We start from the raw sequence: 22,301 nt of genomic DNA on the forward strand, positions 1-22,301 counted from the left end.
CATAAGCTTTCTTGAAATCTACAAATGTCATCACCATATCTCTGTTTCTTCTCCTGTTATAGTCCATTATCAACTTAAGACCCATGATCTGATCAGGACAGCTCCTCCAGGGTCTGATACCTACTTGATATTCTCCTAGTTCTTTCTCAAGTTGTAAACTTATCCTATTAAGGATGATCATTGAAAATATTTTGTATGTTATGTCTAGGAGCGAGATTCCCCAATATCCGCGAATATTGTAAATATTATCAGCAAAATTGTCCGCACTGCCATACAGTTTGCATCTGCCAAGACAGTAACTTCATGGATATCCACATCCATGCAGGGCTGTACCCATGAGGTACTTTCACTCCAACAACACAGTAATTAAAACTCATTTATAATCCACCTCTGCCTCAGCATGATTGGTGAGTGATATTTAATAAACTTAAGTTTTTACAAATTTGCAATATTGAAACAAGATACTTTTTCAATTTTATCCATATTTTTCCATTTTTATAAATATTTTATATTTTTCCTACATAAAATTATTTTCAATTTTTTAGTACATGAAAATCTGTTTCCTACTCATATCCATATGAAGAGATTAGTAAGTAACCTTTATTTACAGTCCCATTTATGTGATTACCCTGATGAAGATCTTTTCTTGTACTTGGTACTTACAGTGATGCCATGAGGTACTTTCACTCCAGCAACACAGTAATTAAACTTGGGAGGTCTTTTCCCCTTGGTGAAACTCACAGCCTGTCTTTTCACCATGTTTACCATCATACCATAGCCTACTGTTCATCTCAAAATACTGTCAAGGTCATTTTGCAGTCGCTCACAATCATGTAACATATTTTTTACTCTCTACATATAACATCATCTGCAAAACGCCTTTTCTCTGATTCCAGTTTTTAATAATTCATATCTAAGAACATAAAGGACCAATAATACTGCTGTAAGGAACTCCTCTATTAATGATTATAGTGTCAGATAATGCTTCACCTACTCTATTAGATGCACAGGTTGCCTATACAGTGTCTACTCTGAAGACCTGCACCAGGCCTCTTTCGGAGGCCATACGCCATTGTTAACCTACTCTGTGAATTCTGTTTTCTAGAAATGTTTCTGTCATTCTTCTATGTAGTCCAATTGCCCTCATTTCTGTCAGTAGTCTCCCATGATCTATCCTATCAAGAGCCTTGGATAGGTTAATAGCAATATAGTCCATTTGACCTCCTGAATCAAACATGTCTGCTATATTGTGCTGGAATCCTACATTTCAAGACCAACACCTGAATACCTCCTCTGTTCTCTCTACTTGTGCATTTTATGAATCATTTTATTATTTGTATTTTTAGACTATCTTTCCCCCCATGTTAAATCCCACCTCTAAAATTGTCTAGTGCTCACCACTAGTAATCTGAAAGAGGAAGTGTAATTAATCTCCATTTTGAAAATTCAGATCATGAGGTTGTACAGAGAACTGTATCTCCTGTAGAGGAAACTGTTGTGTACATAAGAGAGGATATGCACAACACAAAATACTGTAAATGATTTATTTGTGAACTCTTTTTACTCTGTACAATAATTATTCTTGCTGTTGTTGCCCAGACTTGAATAACAAAAACCAAAAACAAAAAAATATCTTTAAAGAGATGCTGCTGTCGAATGACAATGCTACCTGAATATTACATTTAACTAATAACCTGCATGAGCTGGGGCCTGTTCCACGAACAAACTTTGCAACTTTTCAACTTTGCACTTTTCACTTTTCAATTTCTTCGCAAAGTGAAAAGTCTTTGCGAATGAGTGATCCGATCGAGTTTATTCCATGAGCAAACTGTATAGGCCTAATACTCTATGATTTTAATGCTTTACTTTTCGCGGCGAACTTGGCGGTATAATTGTCGTAGGTACTGTTAAAGTTTTTATCATGGGAAAGAAAGGTTATTATAAGAAGCTGGCTGTGGTGGAAGTTGTCAAGGAGAAACATGACATCCTTTTTTGACAACTTTAAAGATAACCTCTCAAATGATGACACACATCAATGTTAACGAGAGTACCGTCAACACATATACACACAGAAGGACATTCACCCTTCATTAGAAATCCCGTCGCTATATTAAGCGGATTATCAAGCCAACGTACTGTTAGGAAATATTACATTTACTATAACATCTATGACTTTGGTAACAGTTCTGCAGATAATTGATTTTGATGTCCCATGCATTGCTGTTACACAGTACAGCTGGGCACCATTTACTAAAAAATGTAAAATTTGTTCTTTTTCGGAAAGGAATTTACTTCTTTATGTTTCAATAAATGACCGATCATTTCTAGAATATAGTCAGCCTCTATTGGGATAATACGAAATCACTCGCGATATTACGTCAAAGTGAGGTTATGAAAATTAATCCTGTCTTTGGACGTTCTATTATTGGATTCTGCATCACTGTCCTCACTTGATGCTAACAAAAGCTCACGTCATAACATGTTTATATGACTAAACCAAATTCTACACCAAGAAACTAATGTATATAGGTACTTGTTAATTAACATATGAAAAGGGAATCATCTCTTTGCAAGATTTATGAAAACTTTTCACTTAATTTCTTTGCACTTTGCATTTCTGTACCAATGGAGGAACATAACAAGCTTGAAAAGTGAAAAGATTTCTCTACTTTTCACTTTTCACTTTGCAAGCTAACTCTGAAAAGCCATGGTGGAACAAAATCTGAACTGAAAAGTGCAAAGTGCAGAGTGAAAAGTTGCAAAGTTCGTTCGTGGAATAGGGCCCTGGTCGATCTATTACAGAAATCATTACCAAAATGCCTAACCTAATATTTACAAATTCTTTATGTTGTCAGAACGCAATGAAAATAAAAGTTTCTGAAGGTTGTTGCCTAGAATATACGTTCTGAGAGTAGAAAGGACACAGTCGAAAACTACTTGAATATTACAATCATAATACAGAGCTTGCCAGAAGAGAAGAAGACTAAATAGAGTAGAATATTGCAAATAAGAGTAAGTGGGGCTAATGGGTTTGCTCTGAGGTGAAACCTCGTGACTAACCATCAGTCCACCTGTTTGGTGCACCTTTTAAAAAGGGGGAACCTCCATGCCCGACTTGCTTGTAACTAGTCGCTGGACTGCCTGCATATGGCCTCTGTTCGCTCTCCACCTGGAGGCATATACCGGGTGGTCCACCAGCCCCTTGTGATCCAGTTTTATGCATCCCTTCACATTTAATATAATTTTGAAAGACATCGGTCCCTCTCCCTAAACTGGTGTAATATAACGAGATGTGTGTTTACGGGCTAGAAGACAGAGGAATCATGAGCGCCACTATTAATTCATTATGGGTAGTTCGAATGAACCCATAAAACGAGTACAGATATGCAGAACATGTACTTTAAAACTGGAGGTGGACACACAGACCAGGAGCACGGTATTGTATAGGCTGGGAAGTGGGCGCCGTAGGTCAAGTGTCGCAGTAGCTCACGTGGCAAGCGGGCGGGGAGATAGTGGACATTGCTCGAGGTAGGAAGTTCGAATCCCACATTTAAAAAAATTTTAACAGCCAGTTGCCTGGGATGTGGTACGGTTGCGTACTTGATAGCTTCCAAGGACTGATTTCTTTATTTGACCCTGTAAAAGACCGTATGTATCGTTGCATTGGGTATGGTGCTGGCTTGGATGAGGATGAGGAGATGATAGTCTGTGGCCAGTTAGCTACGTCATACATGTTCCATGCTTCGTAGACCACAGGTAGGGAAAAGTATGCTCCAATGGAACGAAAACAACATGCGAAGGCAGGTAAGTATGTAGCTATGTGAACTCCCCTCCTTCTTAGCAATTCATAACACAAAGTTTATTCACTGCCTTCAGATGTATTCCTGCGACGAATATGTGGATATATTACTTATCTATGGAGAAGCTGGACAGAATGCATACCATACACACTGCCTGTACCAAGAACGCACAACATTTCGGAGCACGGAAAGACGCCTGCAGGATACTGCATCCCTGGGAAGGACACGGCCTGTCAAGATAATCTAATCCCGTGACATCTGCTGACAATAAAGAGGTCGTGTTTGATGCTATCTGTCATAACCCTCATACTAGCACACAGGCCATTGCATGAACATCAGCCGAGCGTCTGTCATGCGGATATTGCATACCTACCGGTTTCACCGTACCTTCTGCGCTTACACCAGGAACTCCATGGTCATGATTTCGATGCCCGGGTGGCGTTCTATCAATGGATCCTACAGCATGTGGACACTGATCCTGCTTTTCTAGCGACTCTCTTATTTATGAAGTAAACTCTTTCTTATTTATGGTCGAAGCACGATTCCACAACAATGGAACCATTAATCGCCATAATATGCATTACCAGAGTATGGATAATCCCCATTGGGTGCGACAGACAGCTTTTCAGGTACAGTGGGGCATGAGTGTATGGTGTGGAATCATGGATGATCACCTCATAGATCCCCATTTCTTTGAGGGCCATCTACCAGGCGTATTGGCCGTGCGGTTAGAGGCGCGCGGCTGTGAGCTTGCATCCGGAAGATAGTGGGTAGGAATCCCACTGTCGGCAGCCCTGAAGATGGTTTTCCGTGGTTTCCCATTTTCACACCAGGCAAATGGTGGGACTGTACCTTAATTAAGGCCACAGCTGCTTCCTTCCAACTCCTGGGCCTTTCTTATCCCATCGTCATAAGACCTATCTGTGTCGGTGCAATGTAAAGCCACTAGCAAAAGGATGAGGGCCATCTGACCAGCCAACGCTATCTGCGGTTTCTCCAAGATGAACTACGACCGTTTTTGGAACATATGTCATTCCTTGACCGCTGCAGGATGTGGTTTCAACATGACGGACTTCCAGCGAACGCCCCGGTTGTCGTCCGGAACCATCTCCGTGCAACGTATCCTGATAAATGGATAGGAAGGGGAAAAGTCCCCTGGCCTGCCAGATTGCCCGATCTTATGCCCCTTGATTTTTTTTTGTGGGGCCATGTAGAACAACTGGTGTATACACAGGAGCCGGCCAGTCCTTATCACCTTAGACAGCTCATCACCAAGGCATCCCGATCCATTTCGCCAGAGATGTTACAAAGGGCCTGATGGTCCTTACAACATCATACGCAGCTCTGTATTGACCACGGAGGTTGCCAGTTCGAGCAGGTGCTGCGTTAAACGACGTGGATAACTGAAATCCTGTTACATGTTTCCTAGCCTCTATCAACCCAGCACCATAACAACGGCCCATTTCAGGGCCAGATAAACAAATCAGTCTGTGATAAAATACTGGTATTAAGTGTACAACCTTGCCATATCTCAGGCAATTGGCTTAAAAATAATACTTGCATGAGACTTGAACCTTCTAAACCTTGAGCACTGTCAACTATCACGCATCCTACCACGTGCTTGCCATGTGAGCTACTGAGACACTTGACCTACGGTGCCCACTTCCCAGTCTATACTGGCCACAGACTGTCATCTCCTCATCCTTGTCCAACCCAGCACCTTACCCAATGCACCAATACATACAGTCTTTTACAGGATCAAATAAACAAATCAGTCCTTAGAAGCTATCAAATATGCAACCTTACCACATCCCAGACAACTGGCTGTTAAAAAAAAATTCTTATGTGGGATTCGAACCTCTTACCTTGAGCAATGTCCACTATCACATATCTCCCCGCCCGCTTGCCACGTGAGCTACTGCGACACTTGACCTACGACGCCCACTTCCCAGCCTGTACAGTACTGTGCTCTCGGTCTGTGCATCCACCTCCTGTTTTAAAGTACATGTTCTGCGTGTCTGTATTCATTTTACAGGTTCATTCGAGGCACCCATAATGAATTAATAGTGGCGCTTACGATTCCTGCTGTCTTCTAGCCCGTAAACACACATCTCGTTATATTACCTCAGTTTAGGGAGAGGGTCACAATGTCTTTCAGAATTGTAGTAAATGTGAAGGGATGCATAAAACTGGATCACAAGGGGCTGGTGGACCACCCGGTACATAGGTCACCAGCAGGATGACGTCACTGATCTCTATGCTCGCTGGCAGGAATATGCAGCACTTTTAGAAGGCTCGCTGAGTAGCGCACTGTTCAAAATAAAGTCCACAACAGAAACAGCCATAGTTCTATTGCCTTTAGAACTCTCCAACAAAGCATGGGTGTGCTATTTATTACCAAAGCCAATCAACCCAGTTATGGTCCTTCTTAAAAAGGTATCTTTCCTTTTCCAAGAAACATTCTTTAACTTACCTCTCCTGTAGAGAACCCTCTGTTATAGCAGAACTTATGGCTGCCTTTGTGGTATGTAACTTATTCAAATGAAATGTACAGTCATTATCTAAAATATCCTTATAAGTATTGGAAAGTAACAAACAAGTGTCAAATCGAGTCATATAGAGTTAGTAACATGGAAGGGAACACATGCTCTTGGCTCTTTTGTGTTCCGTTTCATGTTCCTATATCTCTATGACTTAAAATATCATTTATTTATACTTCTCAGAGTCTCCTTTATAGTGTTCTCTTGTTATTTAATATTCATAATATTTTTGGGTTCTCTTTTCTTTATTTTCTCCAAATTTAACAGGTTCCACTGGATCCTAATGCTGGGATATTTGTGACTCTGAACCCAGCTGGTAAAGGTTACGGAGGTCGACAGAAACTACCAGATAATTTAAAACAGCTCTTCAGACCAGTAGTGATGTCTCGTCCAGACAACGAGCTGATCGCTGAAGTAATTCTGTATTGTGAGGGATTCAGACATGCAAAAAGTATTGGTCACAAGCTGGTTGAAGTATTTGATTTGTCTAAGTAAGTTAAGTGTGATACTTAAAAGATTATATACATACACTACAACTGTTATGTTGGCTCATCACTATAACCAACTTAGTTTATAAACTTTAGTTCATCTCCCTTCAGTATTGAGCTTATATGCAATGATAAAGTTGACAGATTTTCTGTTTTTAAGCATTTTAATATTGTACTAACACAATAAGTTTTTGGTGAAAAATGGGTTGGAAAAGAGCTTGTAGAACTGGTAAGGCAGGAGCTGTGGCCTTCAAGTACCACTCCTACATTTGCCTGGTGTCAAAAAAGATTGTGATTGTGAGGTTTGAACCCACCATCTCCCAATTACAACTACTCAACCCTTGCTGTGTAGCCAACTCGCTTGGTGATAAGGGATTTTTTATTACTCTTAATATTATATTTAAGTAATGTTTCTACTGTCTTACGGTGGTAAATAGTTTTTCTGGTTTGGAATGCTTTTAACTGCTTAAATAAGGTCACTTATTTACTTCATAAGACAATAGTGAAGTTGGTTTAATTTTGTAAAACTATTAATGAATGTCAAGATAGATGGATTACTATTAACTTTATCTAATCTATATATATCTTCATGACATAAAGAAACTGGAACGCTTCCATCAGCAGAAACTTAGATCCATCACGAACATCAAATGGGATGACTAGATAAGCAATGTGGCAGTTCTTGACAAGGTGCATATGAACAGCAGAGAAGCCTTCAGCATCACTCATTGGCTTAGATGGGTTGGTCACATCCAGCGTATGAATGATAGCAGACTGCCTAAACAACTTCTCTACAGTTACTTTACAATGGCGAAAAATTCTCTACAGTTAGATTGGTCATTGCAAAAAGCCTCAAGGTGCTCCTTTGAAACGTTATAAAGTCCAGCTTAAGAAAACTATGAACAGCACCAACATAAATGCTAATACCTGGACAACAACTGCGCAAAACTGTGTTCTTTGGCGCAAAGCTACTGCAGAAGGTGTCTCACTGTTTGAACTTGCACATCGCAGACAAGAAATTAAAACCCATGAAAAGCAGAAACTACGTCAGATACAACCGCGTCCTCCACCCGCCTTTAGATGTGAACTGTGTGGCCGCATGTTTCATGCGAAGATTAGCTGATCAGTCATCAGCAACATTTCCACAGAGCCAACAGACTTTAAGAAGAATTGCAGGAGAAAAAGTATTCTCGGAAACGAGTAGCAGCTGACCATGCTAAATGTGTAGCATAATCCAAAAATTTCAAAATAGTCCACTATCATGGATTGTCACTTCCAGCCAATGGGCTTTTAAGGAATCAGAATGGTAAGCTAACATGTCGTTATTATTGTTAATATTCTAGTGGTTAGATTCCAAATTTTATGCTTTCCATTTATTTTGTTATCCTGGTTAGCTTACCTATTACCTAAGAAATTAAAGCAGAGAAGAGGACGACATAAATGCTGTAGTCCTTTTCCTGAAAATTTCCTTTTCAAGATCCGCTTATCTGCCACTGCTCATAACTGTGAAATCAAGTGACAGTGATCTTTTTCCTTTAATCATATATTTGATTCTTGCTACCCTGAGTGGAGATTACAGAGATTATATTGTAAATAATTTCTTGAGGAACTCGGTCTTAATGATGCTAAATTTTCTGATCTCATCATTAGCTTTTTACAGAGCAATTCTGTGTTCAATTTAAATGTGAGAAATTTAGCCATTGATGAAACTACTGCTGATCTCATCATTCACTTTATAGATGAGAGTGATCTTATCACAAATTTGTAAATAACTATTTATCTTTTTATTCAAAGATTTATTTCAAAACCTTAAAAATTATATTATAGCAAATATACTTCCTTGTTACTGATAATTTTTGTCCCTCTTAAGTAACTAGCACAACATCAGAAAAGAGACTCCTGTTTGGAATAGGAGAATATGGTTAGTATTAGCTTCGACTGTGGGATTCAGTCAGAGAGTTCTTCTTCATCCATTCCTATTTCCAGGCACACAATGGATAGAGTAATGTACCAAAGTCCTCCATTTTATTCTGCTTGTCCAGCACTCTTATTTGATCTCTGTGCTGCTGTCAATAATTCTTGTTTCAATGCTTTCGAAATACAGTACAGAGTCCCTCCATCTCATGCATCGTCATCCTCTAGCTCTCTTTTCAGTTATCGTTTTCTCATAGGCTTTCTTCAGAAACCTCTCATTTTGCATTCACATCATCTGTTGAAGCCGTCTTAGCTTTATGAATTATTAAAACTGTTACCAATCACAATTTTTATTAAATGTTTTAATCCATGGTGCGTTTTGGAGTCTAGGCTACATCATCAGGTGGTGAAAGGATGACATTTCATTTTTAGCTTTGCGGAAAAAATCGCACACGCTTAATCACTCGTAATAACAGATAGATTTCTTTGTTTGTTTGTTTGTTTGTTTGTTTGTTTGTTTGTTTGTTTGTTTGTTTGTTTATTTATTTATTTATTTATTGTGCCACCAACAGAGACACGCTCCAATTATAGGTGGCTTTTACAAATTATTTGAACAAATAACATAGAAATACCAAAAAGAAGAAAATGTGAAAACGCTATGTAAATGAGATGATAATGCTCTGTATGAAATGGATGAAACAATATATCATATACAGAAGCCTCCTAATAAATCAAACAAAATCATGTGAATATTCTACATATAAACAAATCACTTCGAGAAAAATTATTTTAATATATTTACATATGTGTCATATTCATAAGCAAAAGTCAAGATCTATATGATACTTATTAATTAAGTTATTGTATGTTTCACACATATTGATAAACGGAGAGTTCTTAAAAAATACAGTTTTGGAGACTGGAGTAATAAACAATTGCCGAAATCTTAAATTTCCTTTTCTAACATTAAAGCATAACTCGCGAAGCAAACTATTATCATCAATTAATGCATTAACCATCTTCATCATCATCATCATCATCAGTTTTCCACTCCAGTTGCCCGGGTGTCGTTTACGAGCACTCTCCACTTCTGTCTGTCCATGTAACACTCTTCTCTCAAGACGACATCCCAGCTGATTCCTCTTGTTCCTATGTCCTCTTTCACTTGGTCCAGCCACCTCTTCCTAGGTCTTCCTACCGGTCGTTTTCCGGCCACGACTGTGTGTAGCCATTGTTTTGCTGTCCTTCCATCGTCCATTCGTTTGACATGGCCAAACCATTTCAAACGGGCCCTTGTCACTTTTTCATTCAGGGATGGGTACACACCAGCTTCCTCTCTTGTTCTTTCATTCCTTGCCCTGTCCCTTTTTGTCTTCTGTACCATAGTTTGTAGGAACTTCATTTCTGCGGCTTGTAGTTTGCTATCCACTTGTTGGGTTGTTGTGCAGGTTTCTAGGCCATACGTTATTATGGGGGTGAAGTATTATTGGAATAGAATCTGCTTTGATTTTAAGGGAACTTGTTCGTTCCAGAGGAGGTTCCGAACTTGATGGTAAAACTGAGCTGATTTTTGAATGTGGTTGTTAATCTCGTGCTGTATTCTGTTATCACTTGAAATGATGTACGCAAGATATTTATATTGGTCTACTGTTTCCAGCTGTGTACCTTCCAGCATTATTTTTTCTTTCTTCTTCTGCCTGTTGACAGACATAGTAACAGTTTTCGATTTATTTATTGTTAATCCGTGTGCTTTCAAATGTTCATTCCAGGTGTTCAGCCTCTCTTGGGCTTCCTTCTCTGTATTTCCCCAAATTACTACATCATCTGCAAATGCAAATGCATTGATGTCCATATTGTTCTTCTGCTTAATTTCTTTCATGACTTCATCCATGACAGTGATAAAAAGTAATGGTGAAAGGGTACTGCCTTGTTGCACTCCTTTAGTGGTTTGGAACCTATCAGAATTACCGTTTCCTATCTGTACGCAACTGCAGCAGTCTTCGTAAAGCATTTTAACTTTCTGGATAAGCCCTTTGGGTACATTCTTCTTTCTTAAACATTCCCATATAGTCTTCCTTGGAACACTATCAAATGCTTTTTCGAGATCCAAAAACACTAGTGTTAAGTCTTTGCCCTTCTCCCAATGCTTTTCTAACAGTATTCTAAGTGCAAATATGAGATCGGTAGTTGATCGGTGGTCTCTGAATCCATATTGTTCTTCCTGTAGTTGTGGTTCTATTATTTTCCTTAGCCTTTTTTCAAGTATTTTCTCAAATATTTTCAAACCATGAGACAATAAAGTGATCCCTCTATAATTGCTACATTTCTTCCGGCTTCCTTTTTTGAAGAGAGGTATTATTATTCCCTTTTTCCAATCATCTGGGACTTTCCTATCCTTCCATCTTGCATTAATTACTCTATGAAGCCACTGTATTCCTATTGCACCAGTTGCTTTGATCATATCGCACTGACTTCATCAAATCCTGTAGATCTTTCTTTGGGCATACTATTAAGGGCCGTCTCTACTTCCTTCCATGTTGGCGGACTCTCTTGGTCAGGCTCATCATCGCAGCTTAAACTGACCTGCGTGGTTACATCATTGGAGTCTTTCCCAGTACTGTTGTATAAATTATCAAAAAAGGATTTCATGATCTTCCTTATTTCTGTCTCCTCCCTAACTAAGTTACCATCTGGTTCCTCTATTGCTGTTATGTATTCATTGTCTCTTCTTATATTTCATATTGTTCGGTAAAGTAGTTTAGAATTAGCTTTGCTGTCTTGCTCTAGTTTATCTGTAAAATCAGTCCAAGCTTTCTGTTTTTCTTTGGCCACAATTTTCTTTACTTGTAACTTGTGTCCGCTGTATTTCTGCTGCAGTTCGTTTACTCTAGATTCGTTCATCTTATAGAGATAAATTTGTTGAGCTATTACACGCCTACTTGCTAGCGATACATATTTGAATTCATTCAACAAAAATCCATATGAAACATAATTTCTAAAGGGGAATATCTTATATTTTTTATAATAAATATATCTTAAAAAGAGTTTCTGCATCCTTTCAATTTGATTTTGATAAGATTTATAACATGGAGACCAAATTATACATGAATACTCAAGTTTTGATCGAACAATACTATTGAATAATAAGGTGAGTGCATATGTGTTAGAAAAATCTCTTGGATTTCTAATTATAAAACCCAATTTCTTATAAGAATCATTAACCATTGTATTAATATGCTCCTTGAAAGATAAATTTCTTGTAACAATTACCCCTAAGTCATTAACAGAGTGAACAACTCTGAGTTCTTCATTATAATTTTATATTTATAATTCAATGTATTTTTCTTATTTGAAATCTGAAGGAAACAGCATTTATTTATATTAAGTTACAAACAGTTTGCAATACTCCATGCGTATAAGTTATCCAAATCATATTGTAATTTCAACATATCATCAACATTTTTTATCTCTTTATAAAGTTTGACATCATCAGCATATAATAAACACTGAGAAAACCTAATTCTAGTGGGCAAATCATTAATATGTAAAATAAAGAATAAAGGGCCAAGGTTAGACCCTTGTGGTACACTAGAAGTAACATTGTATGCGAAAGACCCATGTTGATGATAGTAAACATATTGTTTCCGTGCACTAAGATAAGATGCAAGCAGTTTTAACCAAGGAGGGGTCAGACCAAAGCAAGACAATTTTTTCATCAAAATGCCGTGATCTAATTTGTCGAAGGCTTTGGAAAAATCTGTGTATATTACGTCGACCTGTCCTTGATTATTCAAAACGGCATACGCATATTGTGTAAATTTTAATAGATTAGTCGTAGTTGATCTACCTGGCATAAAACCATGCTGATTGATATGTATACCGACCCTCACATGATTAAATATACGCGTGTACATTATTTGCTCAAATACTTTAGCCGGTGCACACAAAATACAAACAGGGCGATAGTTTTCAATATTTTTACTGTCCCCACATTTAAAAACTGGACACACTTTCGCTGTCTTCCATACTTTTGGAAAGGTTTGCGTTTTTACCACAATGTTATATAAGGCTCGTAAGGGAAAATCCAACACATTAGAACATGCTTTCAGTACATACGGCGGTATTCCATCAACACCACATGACCTTTTAGGTTTTAATTTTTTAATAGCTAACATATATTCCTTTTCATCCACTAATTCTAAAGATAATGGATAATTAACATATACATCAGGTGAATCAGGAATATCATAGGTTGGTGGAGGTTTTGAATATACTGATCCAAAAAAGGTTGCAAAGCCATCAGCTATACTTTTATTATTATTAAGTAAGATACTGTTAAATTTCATGCCCTGTTGCAGACCCTCCTTGGTATTTCTTTTGCATTTCATATAGCTCCAGAACTGATTAATATCACTTTTGATATTCTCTTCAAGTCTAGAAATATAATTCTTATACGCTTTACTGATCATATGTTTCGTTTCTCTCCTTAACTGGTTAAATATTACCCTACTATACTCTGAATGTTTCCTTCGCTTTCTGTGGATTTCCTTCAGTTTCAAGTTATTTATTATGTCTTTAGTAAACCATGGAGGATACTTTTTCTTTGTGTGAAAATTCTTCATTGGTACTGTTTCACAAAATACAGAGTGTACCTGAGCATAAAAATACTCAACAGCCTGGTCAGCGTCTGTAAATTCTACAATCCTAGACCAATCCATTCGCTCGAACATTTTATACATTTGAAAGAAATTAGCCCTTCTAAAGTCAAATAACTGCTTAGGTTGTTCAGGTTGTTGCGAAACATGGCTACGCTCTCTATTTATTAGTAGCGTGACTGCAATTGCAGGATGATAACTATCCTCCTTAATTAAGGGGCACTAATCTCTATATACTGTTAAAGTTTTAACATTCGTAATAATAAGATCAAATGTATTTCCATTTGCATTAAGAATATTATTGACCAAGTGCAACTGATAGAGTGACATAAACTCAGCTAAGGATCTATATGCAGGTCCAAAATTTACAAGATTACTTTGCTCACCAGTAATTAATGGCAAATTAAAGTCACCAGCTATAATAAGATCTAAATTGGAAAGGTCCTTATTAACTTCAAACAATCTATAGAAGTCCAAATATGCTTCCAATTTGGTTGCAGGTGGAAAATACACTGACATTATTACATAACATTACAAGATATTGGAATCATTCCGTATTGACGGTTTTCACTTTACAATGGCGAAAAATGAGGGTATCCTCCTATTCAATACATCATATATTCCGTCATTAAACGGAGCAAACAAATTCATCCTATTCAATACATCATATATTCCGTCATTAGACGGAGCAAACAAATTCAGACATGTTTCGGCTCACTTGAGCCATCTTCAGTGAAAAAAATTAGGGGGGTGGGGTTGGAATAATTTACATAGTATAAGTTGAAAAAATGCTAAAAAACATAATGAAAGAGTGAACAAAAAAACAAAAAAGAGCTTAGACGGAAAGCAAAATTAGCACAAATATACAATATTTACAACAATATGAATTTGTTTGCTCCGTCTAATGACGGAATATATGATGTATTGAATAGGAGGATACCCTCATTTTTCGCCATTGTAAATTATTACATAACTGCGACCATTAACTATAATTTTTACACAAACTGCTTCAGTATCACCAAAATCTAACGTTATTTGTCTTGATACTATAGAACCTTTAACAGCTATTAATGCGCCTCCTCCTTTCCTTGTACCTCCACGATCTTTTCTATACACATTAAAATCCCTACTAAACAGTTTGCTGTTAGCAACATGAGATTGTAACCATGTTTCCGTAATCAACAGAATATCGTATTCTGATTCACTATTGTTAACATAAAACTCCGAAATTTTAGTGTTTAACGTTCTTACATTCTGGTAGTAAATATTAATTGCATTAAAAATCATTTTTCTCAAAACACAAAAGTTACACAGTCTCATTTAATCCATTCACATCGTCCAGGGTTTTTAGATTAAACACCTGCCGATCACCTTCTCTTTTTTGGAATTTAATGTTACCTCCATGATCTACCCATAGAAAAGCATAATTTCTCTCCTTCTTAATTTTTCGAGCTTGGCCAAGGACCTTTCTTCATAGGGACGTCAAACTGTGGTTTATATACACCGTCTCATACTCAGAAAATCCGAGATGAGACGCATTTAAATCCTTTTTTTTTTTTTGCTAATTGTTTTACGTCGCACCGACACAGATAGGTCTTACGGCGACGATGGGACAGGAAAGGGCTAGGAGTGGGAAGGAAGCGGCCGTGGCCTTAATTAAGGTACAGCCCCAGCATTTGCCTGGTGTGAAAATGGGAAACCACGGAAAACCATTTTCAGGGCTGCCGACAGTGGGGTTCGAACCTACTATCTCCCGAATACTGGATACTGGCCGCACTTAAGCAACTGCAGCTATCAAGCTCGGTAAATCCCTTTTAACCTTGCGTTTTTGAATGAGTTCATTCTTGACACTACGGTGTACAAACTTCACTACAATGGCACCTGAAGCTTGATGCAATTGCCTCTTCAACCTATGACATGCATCAATCGATTCATTCTTGATCTCCACATTTAATACTCGACCTAGAGAGCTAGCCTATCAAGAGTTGTAAATATAGAGACGCTGTTTACTCAGAAAACTTTCATTCCTGCTTGACATGCTCTTCTAGTATGACATCAACTTAATGTCTTTGTCTATTGTTTTTTTTTTTTACTTAATTCCAAATTAATTTTTTGAATTTTGATGTGATATTTTGGTTCACACTCCTATCATCCTGTTACATTTTAGGAAGAGGGAACTGTACTACCTCTCTTATCAAAATGAATTTAGATTAAGAATTCATCCTTTTGAGTATTTCCATTTAGGTCTTGATAAAACTAAGATTCTTATCTATTGTTATGGAATAGGATTTTCATTGTCCAAATCCAGTAAATAAGTATTAAATAGTTTACACAAAATCTCTCAAAATCCACACTAGGAAATTTTAACTTTAACAAAGTTCTCTCAGTAATTGAAGCATTTGCTAATTTATTTTGTTCTGAAATTGACTGATTGCTTTTAGTAAATTTACATTATGAGGGTTTCTAGAAGTTCAAACTTGGATGTGTGTTCACCTCAGTCATTGCTGGTTATATTCTTGTTGTCTGGTGGGGATTAAATATGTCTTGTCTTACTGATCACTAGACAGCAGAATTTAGGCAAAAGCCTATTTTTTCCTTAATACAGAGATGTTTGGGATAAAATATTCAGGCTTGTCATGAACAATTAGGTCTAAATAAAGGTGTTTTATTGTGCCTAAAAATGCTTATTTTAAAATTTGTCTTGTTTTTAAAATTTTCACATTATTTCTTCACATTTATTTACTAGTTTTCTTAACAGCCTATAGTGTGTATATTCCAAGACATATAACCATCTCTTCTTTTTCCTGCTATCAGGAAGTTGAGCGATGAACGACAAAATGGCGGAGTATCTGAAGCCCACCTCTTCTCATTCGATCCTAAAATTCCAGCTGTCACCAAAACAGTAATGGCACATCTCCTCTGCCAGAAGCCAGTTCATCCTTTGACTTGCAAGTATTCAGAATTGGTTGTGTGGATAACTTGAATTGTGTAATGCTGAAAATAAAATAATCAAAAACTGCTGGAAAGAAAAAATAAGTTGGACATGGTGCTGCAGAAAAACATCAGACTGAGAATATTAATTGCTGCCGCTAATGTTTTAATTACATTTAATTACATTGAAGATGTAACTGAATTGTCAGTTCATCTCATTCCAAATCTAAAATATTGCCCAATCGCTTAAGTGCGGCCAGTATCCAGTATTCGGGAGATAGTAGGTTCGAACCCCACTGTCGGCAGCCCTGAAAATGGTTTTCCATGGTTTCCCATTTTCATGCCAGGCAAATGCTGGGGCTGTACCTTAAGACCATGGCCGCTTCCTTCCCACTCCTTGCCCTTCCCTGTCCCATCGTCGCCATAAGACCTATCTGTGTCGGTGTGACGTAAAGCAACTAGCAAAAAAAAGTTGCCCCATTTCTTCAGTCGATGTAGAACGCTCTTTTTCAGCTTATAATTTAATTCTGAGTGGTAAACACTATAACTTTTGCATGGAAAACCTAAAAATGGTGCTTGTGAGGCGAACTATGGGAACAGTGATGAATAAAAATACTGATAAGAAATCAAGTATTCAAAATCTGTATTGACACATTCAAAGTGTGAAATATATGTTAGTTTCAATCAATCAGTCAATCAATCAATCAATCAATCAATCAATCAATCAATCAGTCACTACTTATCTGCATTTGGCCAGTCACCCAGGTGGCAGATTCCCTAACTACTGTTTTCCTAGCCTTTTCTTAAATGATTGCAAAGAAATTGGAAATTTATTGAACGTCACCCTTGGTAAGTTATTCCAATCCCTAACTCGCCTTCCTGTAAACAAATATTTGCCCCAATTTGTCCTATCGAATTCCAGCTTTATCTTCATATTGTGATCTTTCCTATTTTTAAAGACACCAGTCAAACTTATTAGTCTACCAATGTCATCCCACGCCATCTCTCCACTGACGGCTCGGAACATACTACCATACCAATGTAAATGGTCCATTATTGGACATTATAAATTTACTAATTCGGGACAAATATTTCAGGTTCCCTATGGCAGTCTACATCTATATCACTACCACTTAGTCGAGCAGCTCGTCTCCTTTCTCTCATGTCTTCCCAGCCCAAACTTTGCAACATTTTTGTAATGCTACCCTTTTGTCGGAAATCACCCAGAACAAATCGAGCTGCTTTTCTTTGGATTTTTTCCAGTTCTTGAATTAAGTAATCCTGGTGAGTGTCTCATACACTGGAACCATATTCTATTTGAGGTCTTACCAGAGACTTATATCCCCTCTCCATTACATCCTTACTATAATCCCTAAATACCCTCATAACCATGTGCAGAGATCTGTATCCTTTATTTACAAGCATATTTATGTGATTACCCCAATGAAGATCTTTCCTTATATTAACACCTAGGTACATACAATAATCCCCAAAAGGAACTCTCACCCCAACAACACAGTAATTAAAACTGAGAGGACTTTTTCTATTTGTGAAACTCACAATCTGACTTTCAACCCCGTTTATCATCATACCATTGCCTACTGTCCATCTCACAATATTATATTATCGAGATCATTTTACAGTTGCTCACAATCTTTTAACTTATTATTATTCTGTACAGAATAACATCATCTGCAAAAAGCCTTATCTCTGATTCCACTTCTTTACACATATCGTTGATATATATATAAGAAAACATAAAGGTCCAATAATACTGCCTTGAGGAATTCCTGTCTTAATTATTGAAGGGTCAGATAAAGCTTCACCTACCCTAATTCTCTGAGTTCCATTTTCTAGAAATTTAGCCACCCATCAGTCACTCTATTTTCTAGTCCAATTGCACTCATTTTTGCCAGTAGTCTTCCATGATCTACCCTATCAAATGCCTTAGATAGGTCAATCGTGATACAGTCCATTTGACCTCCTGAATCCAGGATATCTGCTATATCTTGCTGGAATCCTACAAGTTGGGCTTTAGTGGAATAACCTTTCCTAAACCTAAACTGCCTTCTATCAAACCCGTTATTAATTTTGCAAACATGTCTAATATAATCAGAAAGAATGCTATCCCAAAGCTTACATGCAATGCATGTCAAACTGACTGGCCTGTAGTTTTCAGCTTTATGTCTATCACCCTTTCCTTTATACACATGGGCTACTATAGCAACTCACCATTTATTTGATATAGCTCCTTCATGTAAACAATAATCGGATGAGTACTTCAGATATAGTACCCCAACCCATTGTCTTTAGTATATCCCCAGAAACCTTATCAATTCCAGCCACTTTTCTAGTTTTCAACTTTTGTATCTTACTGTAAATGTCATTGTTACCATAGATAAATATTAATACTTCTTTAGTATTAGCCACCTCCTCTATCTGGACATTAACCTTGTAACCAACAATCTTTACATACTGCTGATTCAATACTTCTGCCTTTTTAAGATCCTTGCATACACACTCCTTGTTCATTAATGATTCCTGGAATGTCCTTCTTGGAACCTGTTTCTGCCTTAAAGTACCTATACATACTTTTCCATTTTTCACTAAAATTTGTATGACCACCAATTATGCTTGCCATGCTTAGCTGACTTCTTTGCTAGATTCAATTTCCTACTAAGTTCCTTCAATTTCTCCTTACTTCCATAGCCATTTCTAACTCTCTTTCTTTCCAAGCTGCACCTCCTTAATCTCTTTACTTCTATGTTATAATATAGTGGATCTTTATCATTCCTTACCACCTTTAAAGGTACAAACTATTTTCGCATTCCTCAACAGTTGCTTTAAACCCATCCCAGAGTCCATTTAAATTTTTATTTACCATTTTCCACCGATCATAGTTACGTTTTAAAAACTCCCTCATGCCTGTTTTATCAGCCATATGGTACTGCCTAACAGTCCTAATTTTAATACCTTCCTTTCTTTCACATTTATTTTTAACTACGACAAAACAGCTTTGTGATCACTAATACCATGTATTACTTTGGTTTCTCTATAGAGCTCGTCTGGTTTTACCAGCACCACATCCAGAGTATTCTTCCATCTAGTTGGTTCCATCACTTTCTGAATCAGGTGTCCTTCCCATATTAACTTATTGGCCATTTTTTGGTCATGCTTCCTTTCATTTGCTTTACCTTCCCAATTGACATTTGGTAAATTGAGATCACCCGCTACTTTCACGTTCCATTCCATATCATTTCCCACATGGCTGATTATCTTATCAAATAATTCTGAATCAGCGTCAACGCTACCCTTTCCCGGTCTGCGCACTCCAAAGAAATCAAGTTGCCTATTATGTTTAGTGATGAGCCTTACACCTAGAATTTCATGTTTCTTATCTTTAATTTTTGTTGTAGCTTACAAATTCTTCTTCCACCAGAATGAATACTCCCCCTCCTACCTTTCCTATCCTATCTCTCCGATACACACTCCAGTTCCATGAGAATATTTTTGTATCCATTATATCATTCAAATAAATGTGGTACCTTGTTATATAAGTGTTACTCTTTACCAGATTTTTAGCGCTTATTTTATATTTTATTGACCCTAAATAGAGCTGTATAAAAACCTACTTCAGTCACATAGAATGCCACTTTTTTCAGCTTAAAATTCTGTGCTGTACTCATCACTCAGCCAAATACCGCATGGCCTATATGTGGTAAGATTTACTGATATGTTGTGTGTGTACTGAATAATGAATTGATCATATATATTGACAATGTATACAGAGCCTCCATGGCTCAGGAGGCAGTGCATCGGCCTCTCACCGCTGGGTTCTGTGGTTCAAATACCGGTCACTCCATGTGAGATTTGTGTCTGACAAAGGGGAGGTGAGACCAGTTTTCCCTGTCAATTTTCATTCCACCAACACTCTCCAATATCATTTCATTTCATCTGTCAGTCATTAATCATTGCCTCAGATTCAGAATGCGTCAGCAGCCAGCACAATTTCTGTCCTTGCTGCTTGATGGGGGTTTCATTCATTCCATTCCTGACTGGAAAGAGGCTGTGGATATTCATTCACAATGAGTGATGAACATTGTGAGGAATTATTATAAATACATTACAAAGCATGTTTATTTAAGAATTTACTTGTATACCATTTCAAAATATTAAAAGACTGGTCTTAACATACTACTTTTTTTTTTACCTTTTCTGAATCTTATGAAATGAATTTCAGTTTGGTTGTTGTTGATAGTGATTTCTGGATCTTTTCATGTCAGTACATGTATTTTAATTCTAATGTGTATCTCATATTACTAGTTGAATTGATGTTTTGGTTGAACAACTTAAAATAATTTTTTTTCGATCCATAGGAAACTGCTGAGTACCCAGACACACTACGACTGGGGTTTGAGGGCTCTGAAAACTGTGTTAAGTGGTTGTGGAAGTGTTCTCAAGACATCACGTAAGACTTCTGGGCTGGGTGCTTTGGATGAGGCAGGAGAAATGGAACTGGTCGTCCAGGCACTACGACTTAACACACTGTCAAAGCTAACGTTTGCTGATTCTTCCCGGTTTGATTCCCTGGTGAAGGACATTTTCCCAGGAGTTACTTTCACTAGTGGTGGCTATGAAAAACTCACCAGTGCTTTACAAGACAGCTGTAATGAGCTCGGTTTACTACCCAATAAGAACCAGGTCTGCAATATTACCATCAATTTTGACAATCTTATTGATTAAGGAAAAATAGAAAGTACTGTAGGATTGAGATATGTAGACAAGGATATTGGATTGAAGAGTCATGATACTATTGTCTATCCTTTCAGGGATCATGTTAGTTCAGTCATTTCTTGTATAGAGTTCAGTTCATTGCCAATCTCTTCATGCCATCTGGTGTACCCTCCTCTCCATTTCGAGAGGTGTACCACTATTTTGGGCCTCTTCTCCCCTTTAGTCTAGCTTCAAAGATTTGTTTTTGCTGTTGGTCCATTCTGATGAGGTGACCCAGCCTTCTCAGTGGTAGTAATATTGATCAGTGGTTTTTGGTTCAGACATTCTCATATCGTTGTGTTTCTCATTCTATCTCTTCTTGTTTTTCCCATGGTTCTTCTCAGGTACTTCATTTCTATAGCTGTAAGTCTAATCTCTTTATTAGTCTATTATGTTCAGTTTTCTGATCCATACAGCAGTTTTGAGAGTTAAACTTCTTCATAGACTGCTTTATCTTTGTTTCTTAACTGGCTTTTCTCATGCCTCTGACATTATTGTAGGTGTCATAATAAAGTTTATTCAAATTTTTAAATTTTGTAATTTATTTCTGAGTCCTGAATAATTATCATTCTTAATTGCATTGTACTTAAGACAGATTGTCAACTTATTAGGACAGTTTGAGTACATACCAAAGGGATGTTAAATACAAAATAAATATGGCCAACTGAACACCATTGGGAACTGAACCCACACCCTTCAGCTTTTGCATCAAATGTTCTTCTATTGAGCTATGGTGACCTTACCATTACTCTTAGCTGAGATCTATGCTACAGGTCTGGCCTTCTGCTGGCACAACTGTTGAGTGTGCTAGTCACCTCCTGTAGATGATAGTGCTTGAATGTGAAAACTGAAGGCTGCTGGTTCGGTTCTCAATGGTGTCTGGTTAGGCATTTTTGTTCTATATATAATATCTCTATGGCATGTACTCACCATGATCTGATAAGCTGAAAGTTAATTTAAAGTAAACCTCTGGGTCTGTTTCCCCATCAGCTGTTATCACAATTCTCAGGTACTAAAAGTTTTCCACCTTTTCAAAAACTGTTTCTGCCATTGGATATCAAGTTTCACTGGTTCTTCTTTGATCTTTCTGACATTAATTTCCGTCTTTCGATCATGGAATGTCCAGTGCCATTCTATGATAGCATTGTGCAGGTCATCTTTATCCTTTGCTGGAAGAAGTACATACCATTTCTCAAGAGT

General features: G+C 37.4%; 1 protein-coding gene across 1 annotated transcript in view; it reads left to right on the plus strand.

The window, feature by feature from the left end:
• Window positions 1-22,301, plus strand: part of btv (beethoven) — a 594,436-nt gene that overhangs the window by 281,929 nt on the left and 290,206 nt on the right. The window contains exons 34-35 of the mRNA XM_068226811.1: window positions 6,608-6,831; window positions 20,705-21,029. Of these exons, the coding sequence (XP_068082912.1) occupies window positions 6,608-6,831; window positions 20,705-21,029 (549 nt within the window). The remainder of the gene's footprint in view (window positions 1-6,607; window positions 6,832-20,704; window positions 21,030-22,301) is intronic.

This window comes from Anabrus simplex, chromosome 3 (assembly GCF_040414725.1).
Source record: "Anabrus simplex isolate iqAnaSimp1 chromosome 3, ASM4041472v1, whole genome shotgun sequence".
NCBI lineage: Eukaryota > Metazoa > Arthropoda > Insecta > Orthoptera > Tettigoniidae > Anabrus > Anabrus simplex.